At 43.2% G+C, this 12,428-nt stretch overlaps 1 protein-coding gene across 5 annotated transcripts in view; it reads left to right on the forward strand.

The window, feature by feature from the left end:
* Positions 1-12,428, forward strand: part of COL4A1 (collagen type IV alpha 1 chain) — a 220,574-nt gene that overhangs the window by 147,980 nt on the left and 60,166 nt on the right. For all 5 annotated transcript variants that reach the window (XR_010600513.1, XM_065592209.1, XM_065592215.1 and 2 more), the window contains exons 20-21: positions 989-1,024; positions 6,661-6,825. Coding sequence is in view for 4 of the 5 variants with exons in the window: in XM_065592209.1 (XP_065448281.1) it covers positions 989-1,024; positions 6,661-6,825 (201 nt within the window). In the remaining variant the exon portion in view is untranslated. The remainder of the gene's footprint in view (positions 1-988; positions 1,025-6,660; positions 6,826-12,428) is intronic.

The following is a 12,428-nucleotide window of genomic DNA, read 5'->3' on the forward strand; positions in this document are numbered from 1 at the left end:
GTTAACCAAAAGTTTTTGGAATTTTCAGGTTCAGTTCAATCTGAATCAATTTTTTCCCCCCAATATTTTGAAGATAGAGAAGCTAGAGAACTGAAAAAATCAGATATTCCTTCAGCTCTGTCCAGGATACCTTCTTCCACCTTGGGTTAGGCTGCAATTTGGTACTTGGTAAAGTGACCACAGAAAGAACAAAAGGCCTGATTCTCCTCACTGAGACACCAGTTTTATGTTGGTCATACTCCACTGACCGTGGCATATAAATGTACATTGAGTTATAGCAGCAGGAAAGCAGGATAACAGAAAAGAGACTCAGGCACATAATTTCCTTAAATAGCCACAATCAGTAATTACATTTTCAATCTTAAAGGGTACGTAAGAAACTTATAAAGCTGGTCAGAAAATGATGGGGAAAACTGAGCATTTTTTCCATTTTTTTGGAAGAAATTTCAAAACTTTTGAAACTTTCCAGCTAGCAGGTATTCCTTGCATATTCTGAGTTCTCACTGACTTTAACAGGAGTTTGGGGCACAAAGAATGCTGTGTCAGGTATTTAGCAAAATGTTACTATTTTATGTATAATCTAAGAATTTCAGTTGAAGATCTGCTTTGTTTTGAATAAATATGATTAACTGCCAGTAACAATAGTAGGAATTACATGGAATGTTTCAGTGATAGACTAGTCCCTGTCCTGTGGTGTTGATTCAGGGTCTGATCCTCCTAGTTCCAGTGGATACAGGATCAGGGTCTTTCTGACAAATTTCTGTCTTGCAGACTTCCACAGATGTCAGTCTCAGATTATTTTTTACTGAAATTTTTGCAAATCATTTTAGATTAAATCATCTGAGTTTTGATTCTAGGTATTATTTTACTCTCCAGTGTTATAAGGTGGTGGTGGATATTTGCATAATAAATGCTATGAGATCATTACTGTTGACATTATCTATTTCATTAGCGTTCATCCCATAATAAAAAGCACCTTTGTTTTTAGGTTTACCAGGTGTACCAGGATACCCAGGTCCTCCAGGTATGAGCATATGACTGTTGTTTTTATTCACTCTTTTAAAAAAAACTTCTTCTGGGGTCAATCTTGAAGGGTGCTGAGCACCTGCCACTCTCAGTCACTCCCTGACCTCCAGAGTGGGCATACGCTGCCCTCTTGGGGGATCTAATCATCCCCTCAAGATCTTTGTATGGATTGTCCCTCCTCATGTATGGAAGGAGGATGTCAGCTACCTCTGTGGCACAATCCCTGCTTTTTATGGAGAACGTTGAGGCTGTATTAATTTTGCATGGGGTCCTCTCTGTGCTGGGAAACTTCTCTTAAAATGGAAGTGGGATGGGAACAACCAGACAGAAGAAGCCCGGAAAATGTAGCTCCCTTGGAGCCGTGCATGTCCATGGACCAGAGGTGAGGGCAGGAAGTCCTAGTGCTGGATTCTGGGGGTGCCACCCCAGCTGACTGCTCAGAGTGTTTGTCTTCTTCTCTTATGAGTTTTCAGGGGAAAGGGTAACGCATCCTGGAATTTGTCCCTTTGTTTTTTATTGAGTATTGAATTTAGGGGAATTATCATCGTGTTGACATTCATTATAGCTGGGTGGAAAATGTCAAACACAAATTGAAATTAGTGAAAAAATTCTGAGGACTCCTGTCATAAACATACAGTTAAGGGTTAATTCCTCTTTTACCTCTAAAGGGTTAAGAAGCTCACATAACCTAGCTGACACCTGACCAAAAGGACCAATAAGGGGACAAGATACTTTCAAATCGGGGCGGGAGGAAAGTCTTTGTCTGTTGTTGTGTGTGCTTTTGCCGGAGACAGATCAAGGAAACAAGCCATCCAGCTCCTATAGAGTTAGTGAATATTTAGCAAGGAAATGCGTTAATTTACTTTTATTTTGGCTTGTGTTTTCCCTTGTTTTCCCTTGTTTAAGAAGGAGGGTATTCTTGGTTTTCTTTTTGTAACTTTAAAGTTTTGCCCAGAGGGAAACCCTCTGTGTTTTGAATCGGATTGCCTGTGAGATTATCTTTCATTCTAATCTTACAGAGGTACTCCTTTCACCTTTTTTTTCCTTTAATTAAAATTCTTCTTTTAAGAATGTGACTGATTTTTCATTGTTTTAAGATCCAAGGGTTTGGGTCTGTGTTCACCAGGACTAATTGGTGAGGATATATTCTCAAGCCTTCCCAGGAAGGAGGGTGTAGGGACATGGGGGATTATTCTCAAGCCTGCCCAGGAAAAGGGGTGTAGGGGCTTGGGAGATATTGGGGAAGGCAGAGCTCCAAGTGGCTCTCCCTAAATGTTTGTTTAAATCACTTGGTGGTGGCAGCGTTACCTTTTAACCTAAGCTGGTAGAAATAAGCTTAGGGGGTCCTTCATGCGGGTCCCCACGTCTGTACCCTAAAGTTCAGAGTGGGGAGGGAACCCTGACAACTCCAAAGCAAGGTCAATAAATATATCTATATTTGCCCTCACAAGCCATGGCCTTGACTCCTGAGTTTTAAAAAGCAAACAAACCATTTAAATCTCCAGGACAAACCTTATACCTGCTTCAGGTCTGCCAGTGATACCAATGCTATGTGGCTGTCACGGGCTGGCATTATCGGTATTGACAGTGAACTAAGTATTCAAGCTTGGGTGAAGCAGTGTCATATTATTGCCAGGAATGTTTTCAAAGTTTAAGTGGGAGGATAATGCATATGGCAGGCTATAAAACCCCCTAAAGAACTGTGTGTGACAAGATAAAAAGAACAATGACTTTTAGTTAGTCGTTGCTACAGAGTAGACTTAAATGAAGTGTGGGCTTGTGTGAATTTTCAAGTCTTATTTTTTAATGTAGTAAAAGGAACAAAATGTTTTAAAAATCAGTTCTAATGATTAATGAATAATAATGGATCTTAAAAAAAATAACTGATGAAGGTTTTGAAAACTAGAGTGAACAGTATTAATTGCTAAAAGATCTTAAGTAGTCCCCTCTACTAATAGTCCCCACTATTAAATGATGCTCTTTACTTGTTATCACTACGCTCACTAACAGTTATTAACTTAACACTTCACTTCCCACTTATCCACTGATTCCCATTAATATTTTTTGTTTCAAGTGCTCCTGAAATCAAGATAAGAGAGAAGATAAGAGACTACAGCAGTCGGAATATACTATCAACCTCCTGACCAGGATGTTGACAGTGGTTGTGAAATGGTCAGGGAGATTAGAGAGGCTACAAAAACAGAAAACTGTTGGGGGATTTCAGCTATCCCCATGTTGATTGAGAACATATCACCTCAGCATGGGGATGCAGAAATAAAATTTCTAGTCACCATTAGTGGCTGCTTCTTGGAGCAGCTAGTCCTGAAGGAGAGAGGCAGTTCTTGGTTTGATCCGAAGTGGCACACGGGGTCAAGCCCATGAAGTGAGTGTAACTGAGCTGCTCGGTAATAGTGACCATAATGTAATTCAATTTAACTTCCTTGTGGTAGGGAAAATGCCAAAGAAGCCCACCACAGTAGCACTGAACTTCAGAAAGGGGAGCTACACAAAAATTAGGAGGTTAGTTAAACAGACATTAAAAGGAACAGTCACAAGAGTGAAATGCCTGCAAGCTATATGGAAACTTTAAAAACATCATAATAAAGGCTCAAACTATATGTATACCCCAAATAAAAAAAATAGTTAGTGGACCAAAAACTGTCACCAAAGCTAAACAACAGAGTAAAAGTATCAGAGGGGTAGCCGTGTTAGTCTGAATCTGTAAAAAGCAACAGAGGGTCCTGTGGCACCTTTAAGACTAACAGAAGTATTGGGAACATAAGCTTTCATGGGTAAGAACCTCACTTCTTCAGATGCAAGTAATGGAAGAGTAAAAGGCTCTTAGAGAAAAAAAGACATCTTCTAAAAATTGGAAGTCAAATCCTACTGAGGAAAATGAAAAGGAATAAACACTGGCAAGTCAAGTGTAAAAGTATAATTAGGCAGCCCAAAAAGAATTTGAATAGCAACTAGCAAGACACAAAAACTAACAGCAATTTTTGTTAAGTACATCAGAAGCCAGAAGTCTGCCAAACAATTGGGCCACTGGAGGATCAAGATGCTAAAGGAGTACTTAAGGAAGACAAGACTGTTGCAGAGAAGCTAAATGAATTCTTTGCATTGGTCTTTGCATTTGTTTAGTTTGGAAAAGAGAAGACTGAGAGGGGACATGATAGCAGTTTTCAGGTATCTAAAAGGGTGTCATAAGGAGGAGGGAGAAAATTTGTTCACCTTAGCCTCTAAGGATAGAACAAGGAGCAATGAGCTTAAACTGCAGCAAGGGAGGTTTAGGTTGGACATTAGTAAAAAGTTCCTAACGGTCAGGGTGGTTAAACACTGGAATAAATTTGCCTAGGGAGGTTGTGGAATCTCCATCTCTGGAGATATTTAAGAGTAGGTTAGATAAATGTCTATCAGGGATGTCTAGACTGTATTTGGTCCTGCCATGCGGGCAGGGGACTGGACTCGATGACCTCTCGAGGTCCCTTCCAGTCCTAGAATCTATGAATCTTCACTGCAGAGGATGTGAGGGAGATTCCCACACCTGAACCATTCTTTATAGGTGACATATCCGAGGAACTGTCCCAGACTGATGTGTCGATAGAGGAGGTTTGGGAACAAATTGCTAAATTAAATAATAATCACCAGGATCAGATGGCATCCACTCAGGAGTTCTGAAGGAACTCAGATACGAAATTGCCGAACTACTAATTGTTGTTTGTAACCTATTGCTTAAATCAGTGGCTGTGCCAGATGACTGGCAGATAGCTAATGTAACGCTGATTTTTTAAAAAGGCTCCAGTGATGATCCTGGCAGTTACAGGCTGGTAAGCCTGATTTCAGTACCAGGCAAATTGATTGAAACTGTAGTAAAGAACAGAATTTTCAGACACATAGATGAACACAGTATGTTGTGGAAGAGTCAACATGACTTTTGTAAAGGGAAATCGTGCCTCACAAATCTATTAGACTTCTTTGAGGGGATCAACAAACAGATGGACAAGAGTGATCCAGTGGATATCGTGTATTTGGACTTTCAGAAAGCCTTTCACAAGGTCCCTCATCAAAGGCTCTTAAGCAAAGTAATCTGTCATGGGATAAGAAGTAAGGTCTTCTAATGGATCAGTAACTGGTTAACAGGTAACAAAGGGTAGGAAAGAATTATCAGTTTTCAGAATGGAGAGAGGTAAATAGTGGGGTCCCACAAGGATCTGTACTGGGTCCAGTCCTGTTCAACATCATCTGGAAAAAGGAATAAACAATGAGGTGGCAAAGTTTGCAGATGATACAAAATTACTCAAGATAGTTAAGTCCAAAGCAGACTATGAAGAGTTACAAAGGGATCTCACAAAACTGGGTGGATGAGCAACAAAATGGCAGATGAAATTCAATGTTGATAAATACAAAGGAATGCACATTGGAAAACATAATCTCAACTCTACATACAAAATGATGGGGTCTAAATTAGCTATTAACTCTTAAGAAATAGATCTTGGAGTCACTGTGGATAGTTCTCTGAAAATATCAACCCAATGTGCAGCAGCAATCAAAAAAGCTAACAGAATGTTAGGAACCATTAGGAAAGGGATAAATAATAAGACAGGGAATATCATAAATCCACTATATAAAGGAACATCCACACCTTGAATAGTGCATGCAGTTCTGATTGCCCCATATCAAAAAAGATATATTATAATTGGAAAAAATGGAGAGAGAGCAACAAAAATGATGAGGGGTATGGAACGGCTTTCATATGAGGAGAGAGTAAAGACAGGGACTGTTTAGGTTATAAAAAAGATGACTAAGGGGGGAATATGATAAAAGTCTATAAAATCATGACTGGTGTAGAGAAAGTGAATAAGGAAATGTTATTTACTCCTTCACATAACACAAGAGCCAGGGGTCACCCAAATAAATTAATAGGCAGACTGTTTAAAACAAACAGTTTTACTTCTTCACACAAGGCACAATCAACCTGTGGAACTCATTGACAGGGGCTGTTGTGAAGGTCACAAGTATAAATTGGTTCAAAAATGAGAAGTTCATGGAGATAAGAATGAGACAAATTCACGGAAGATTGGTCTATAAATGGCTATTTGTCAAGCTGGTCAGCGAAGCAACCCCATGCTGTGGGGGTCCCTAAGCATCTGACTGCCAGAAGCTGGGACTGGACAACAGGGAATGGATCACTCAATACATTATCCTGTTCTGTTAATTCCCTCTGAAGCATTTGGCACTGACTACTGTTAGAAGACAGGACATTGCACTAGATGGGCCACTGGTCTGACTCAGTATGGCCATTCTTATGTTCTAGATCTATTCCTTGGAGATTCTTGCGAAGGCTATCCATATTTGGAGTATGGTAGTGGTAAAATGACTCCCTGCATGCTTCATTTTCACACCATCTTCTAAGGTCACACATCTATAGGATAGACTTCAGATTTGAAAAATAGTGCTAATATATGGGACTAGTATTTAAATTTAATATAAATCTTCAAGAATCAAAATGCAGTCCTTTGTGTTATACTGGGTTTTGCCCCTTAATCTTAGGAATTTATTGCTGGTGCATCTGTTGATGGTTTTACTTTTTATTTGTATTTGCTTTCATGTGTGTTTTACTTTGTTCTAAATAAGGTTTACCTAGCCCAGGGATCACAGGTCCACCTGGTTTCCCTGGTGAGAGAGGTGAAAAGGGTGAACGAGGTCCTCCAGGACGCTCTCTGCCTGGATCAACTGGAAGGGATGGTTTTCCAGGGCCTCAAGGTTTTCCAGGTCCTCCAGGACCTCCAGGCATATCAAGTAAGTGAAAAATTTATTTCAATATGCAGCCAAAACAGTGTTAAAGTTTTGTATATTCAAAAAGAACAAGGACAACACGGATATGTCAGGAAAGTGGAGGCCATGATCAGAATCAGTGTGAAAAGAAATGCTCCCTGAATATGGAAAGGTGACTTTGTTAATGCAAAAAAATGAGGAACAGTCTAATAATTAAACAAATCACTTACCTGGCTCAAGACACAGATCTTTTTCTGGCTAAATGGCTGCTACTTTTGACTTCTTTCAAAAATGTATCTGATTACATGATCCCACACCTAGCATAAATAGTTATATATGCAGAGCCATCTCTTGGTACGGTGAATCAGGGTGCCACACTTTGGGGAGCCCTGTGCTTTGGGGGGCCCCCTGCTTTGATAAAATCTTGAGGAGGTGGGCGGGATGGTGAGGTGAATGAGGAGGCGAGTGGCAGGTAGGCAGGCGGTGGGGGGCCCAAGGAGGAGCTCCCCTACCAGAACCCAGGGCCGGCTCTAGGCACCAGAATAGCAAGCAGGTGCCTGGGGCAACCAATGAAGAGGAGGGCGGCACGTCCGGCCGTTACTCCCTCTGGGAGCGAAGGACCTGCTGCCGATCGCGATCACGGCTTCTTGTGGGTGTCCGCTTGGGGCGGCAAAAACGCTAGAGCCAGCCCTGCCAGAACCTTCCCCTCTCCCCAGTGCCTCCTGCCCGCTGGCGGGCCTCACTGATCAGCGCCTACTGCCTGCTGTGGATCAGATGTTTTGCAGTGTGAGGAGGAGCTGGGGGGGAAGGTGGATGGGGGAGGAGCGAGGGCGCAGTGTGCCTCTGTTTTGATGTGCTAACTTTCACATATTTATGTACTGACAATAAAATAATTTTTAAAATGAAGACAAAAAAATACTTGCATTGTTTTGCATGCACATTGTATTTGATAATGAGAAAATAGGGTTCTAATCCTATGATTCTTTACTCATGTGATGTAAGTGGAAGTAGCATGTGATAATGACTACAGAATCAGGCCCAACATTTATAAATTAGAAGTTATTTCCTTTTTACATAGTAGTTTTTATTGTGAAAATGGCATTAAGGTGTCTAGAGCATGGGATGGGTACTTGTTTTATAAATCTAAATGAACAGCTGATGAAGAAGCAAAATGCTTTATGGGTGTTTTATAATTAAACATGTTTTCCATTCTTTAATGGTTATGTAAGGAACCAAAAAGGTTCCTTTTATTCCATACATTTTTGCAAGTACAATACTTGCAATGGCTCATCCTAGGTGTTTACCTATAACTTAGTGTAAATGGCCTTTTAACATAATAAAGTTGGGGAATGAGAACCTTTCTCATGTTTGCAGTGTTGTTGTAGCCATGTTGGTCCTAGGATATTAGAGAGACAAAGTGGGTGAGGCAATATCTTTTATTGGCAATATCTTGTATCTTTTTTATCTTTCTGTGGGTTAAAGAACTCTTCTTCAGGTTGTGGTTGATTCTGTTTTACTGACTAACAAATTTTCACCTCGTTTAAATTTCTCAGGCCAGATCCTCAGCTGGTGTTAATTGGTGTAGCACCAATGCCTTCAATAGAGCTATGTCAATTTACACCATCTGAGGACCTGGCTTTTCCTTTATTTTTAAGTGACTAGAAAGTATTTGACTAGACAGATTGTAATATACATTTGCACTTAATTATGGATAGTACTTTCCAGTCAACATAAAATAAGTAGTAGATAATTACAAATAAGCAAGGATATATTTCAGTGTTAATTGCTACCTAGGGACACATTAATAGTTCATTAAACAAACATTAGAGAGACTTTAGACATTTCCATTTTCTCTCTCCTAATTTTCTGCTTTATAATTCCTCCCATATGCTTTCAGTTAGCTCTAGGCCATCTGTGCCTTCAAATAGTGTTTATAGACAAATTTGTTCAACATGAAATGTTAATATTGAATTATATCACTTGTTTGTAGCATTCCCTGTAGTCTTTATTTGGATTTTAAATTACAACATTTTAATTGTTTGAACTGGGCCTGATTTTTGTTTGTTTGTTTAGTTTTTTGTTACTGAAGAATGACAATGCAGAGATAACAGAATCTTTTTACTAGCCTTTATCACTTGGATAAAGAATAAAAATTGAAGATTAAAAATGATACAATTCAAATTCATTTGTTTTATTATTTACGCCTTTAAAATTAAACACTAACATGTTATTGCACCGTAGCTAAAATGTAATCAGTGACATAAAGACAATAGTATTTTGTCCGCAATTCTTCAGTAGACTTGAAAAGAGATGTACATATCAGGTATTACTAAATTATTGTGGTAGAGAGAAACTTTTTAAAATAGTGTGGGGAGGAGATTTTGCAACTGAGGATTCCCTAATGATAAAATCCTATAGATCAGGGGTCGGCAACCTTTGGCACGCGGCTCACCAGGGTAGGCACCCTGGCGGGTCGGGCCACTTTGTTTACCTGCCGTGTCCTTGGGTTCGGCCGATCGCGGCTCCCACTGTCCGCAGTTCGCCGCTCCAGGCCAATGGGGGCTGTGGGAAGCAGCGCGGGTCGAGGGATGTGCTGGCTGCGCCTTCTCGCAGCCCCCATTGGCCTGGAGCGGCAAACCACGGCCAGTGGGAGCCGCGATCTGCCGAACCCGCGGACGCAGCAGGTAAACAAAGCGGCCCTGCCCGCCAGGGAGCAGCGTGCCAAAGGTGGCCGACTCCTGCTATACATTTTAATAGAAAATAATAACCTTTCTATACTTGTGGGGATTTTTTCAATCTTCTACAGAAATTGAGGACAATATCCTTGCTATAGAATTCCAGATGGCTTAATAAGCTATAGATAGGAATGTCGTTCTCTATGAAATTCCTAAACCAACAAAGCTTAGTTTAAAAAAACAATTAAGGTTGCTTAGTGATAATATATTTTCTTATGGCATTATCACAAAACCCAAACACTTATAAACAAGAAAATCAATAGTTAAAAACACTATAAATATTATACTGCCCACATAATAAAAAAAAGTTTGATCAAGAGTAAAGTAATGTATAGTTCATTACCGTAAAACCTTAACGCTGACCAAAAAAAATCACTCCACCTCATTTTACCAGTTTTCACAAAATATATGCATAACACTAAACTGATTTTTATTTCCTGGGTTTGTTTTGTGTGTTTGTTGTAATATGTTGTGTGATGGGTTCCCCCTGGGGTTCTATCTGGAAGTGGGGTAGCACTGAGTTCTCTGACTTACCAGCCTGGGCTCCCTCTCAGCACTGTGCTGCTGTGACAAGCTGTGGAGTGCTTCCAGTCCTACACTCCCACCAGCATTCACATAGGCAGGGACACACCCAGCTGCAGTTGCATGCAGGCTGTGGTCAGCCACTGCATGAACCAACAATAAAAAGACTACAGCCAAAATAACCCCCAGCTTCCCTGCCTAGGACCCCAGAGCTGTACCATCCTGCCTGGTCGAAACTGCGACCTGTATGAATTTATTACCCAGTTCGCCTCTCCCTCAATGTGGAGAGGAATATGCATAATATGCTTGCGTTAACCAAGCTGAGATTTTCCCCAGACACTTCAGTCAGAGCTCACTGGTTTAGATTAAAACATAAAACAAGTTTACTAACTACAGAAGATAGATTTTAAGATATTATAAATGATAGCAAACAGATCAAAGCAGATTATCTAGCACAGGGGTTGGCAACCTTTCAGAAGTGGTATGGCGAGTCTTCATTTATTCACTCTAATTTAAGGTTTTGCGTGCCGGTAATACATTTTAATATTTTTAGAAGGTCTCTTTCTATAAGTCTATAAACTATTGTTGTATATAAAGTAAACAAGTTTTTTAAAATGTTTAAGAAGCTTCATTTAAAATTAAATTAAAATGCAGATCTTATCAGTTTAGTGCAGTGGTCCTTAACCTGGGGTGCACGCACCCCCTGGGGCAGGGCCGGTGCAAGGATATTTTGCGCCCTAGGCAAAACTTCCACCTTGCACACACCCCCCCCCCCCCCCACACACATCAGTTCATTGAGGGACAAATCCTAAGAGCCTTTTTAGACCCCAGGGGTCAGCCTGCTCAGGGGCCAGCCGTGCCCAGGGGCTGCTCCCCAGACCAGGTTCCCCCCTCCCCGCCCCCTGAACTCCCCTGGAGGGTGCACAGCCCCCCCGCGACCCCTCCCCATCCCACCCCGGTGGCCCCCGCCCCGAGTCCACTCACTGGCTTTGCCGGGCTTGGGCCACTGCAGCAGCGCTCGGCAGGGAGGAGCCGCCTTCCGGAGGCACGGGAGAGCCAGAGTGTCCCGCTTGTGGCAGCAGCAAGCCCCAGCCATGGAGGAGCCGGCGCAGTGCAGGGGGGCATCAGCCCTGCAAAGGCAGCAGCGCTGCTAGCGGGGAGTAGCCACCCCCCCACCCTTCCTGCCCAGGCTGCGGCCTGGCGCCCCCCCCCCCCCGGGGGCTCCTGCAGGCTGCAGTGGATGTTTGCGGGCGCCAGCCCCCATGCGCCCCCCCAGCTCCCCCCTCACCTAGGGTTACCATATTTCAACAATCAAAAAAGAGGGGAGAGCCCTGCCCTAGCCGCGCCCCCATCCACTCCCTCCCACTTCCCACCCTGACTGCCCCTGTCAGAACCCCCAACCTCCCCCCCGCTCCTTGTCCCCTGACTGCCCCTTCCTGGGATCCCTGCCCCTAACTGCCCCCCAGAACCCCACCCCCTACCTAAGCCTCCCTGTTCCTTGTCCCATGACTGTCCCCTACCTGTCCCCTGACTGCCCCAACCCTTATCCACACCCCCCCCAGACAGACCCCCGGGATTCCCACGCCCCATCCAACCACTCCCCACCCCCTGACAGAACCCTCAGAACTCCTGACCCATTCAACCCTCCCCCTCCTCCCTGACTCCCCCGGGACTCCCCTTACCATGCCAATGCTGGTCAGACACTGGCTCCACGTGGAGGCAAAACACGCTGCTGGGCTGCCGCGTGCACAGCCCCTCCCCCGTAGAGTGCTGGGGGGGGGGGTCACACTCCCGGGAGCCGCAGAACCCGAGCGCGGTGAGGGAGGTGCCGGGGGGTGCGTCTGCCGCCGGTTTGGGGTCCCGGCTGCCAGCCCCGCTCAGCCTCTTGGGGTTCCGTTCACTCAGCCGGCAGCGGGCTGAGCGGGGCCGGCGGCAGGGACCCCAGCTGGCAGCCGTGTGCCAGGCAAAATCAGCTCGTGTGCCACTTTTGGCACGCGTGCCATAGGTTGCCGACCCCTGATCTAGCAAATAAAACCACAAACAAAGCCTAAAATACTAGATAGATCAGATATGAATTAGCAATGTCTCACCTGGCTGATGATACAAGCAATTCACCAGGTTTCCATACACAGGCTAGAAATCCTTTTAGCCTGGAACCAGCATTTCCCCCAGTCTAGTCTTTTTTACCTCAGGTGTTTCCAGTAGTTTTCTTGTGTGGAGAGTGAGGCCCCTTGATGATGTTACACCCCACCTTATATAACTTTCACACATGGCGGGAACCCTTTGTTTCAAAGTCAGTTCCCAGCCCAGTTTGTGGGAAAATACGGGTACGCAACATGGAGATCAGTGTCATGTGGTCTGGTCACATGC

Source organism: Chrysemys picta, chromosome 1, assembly GCF_011386835.1.
Source record: "Chrysemys picta bellii isolate R12L10 chromosome 1, ASM1138683v2, whole genome shotgun sequence".
NCBI classification, from domain to species: Eukaryota; Metazoa; Chordata; order Testudines; family Emydidae; genus Chrysemys; species Chrysemys picta.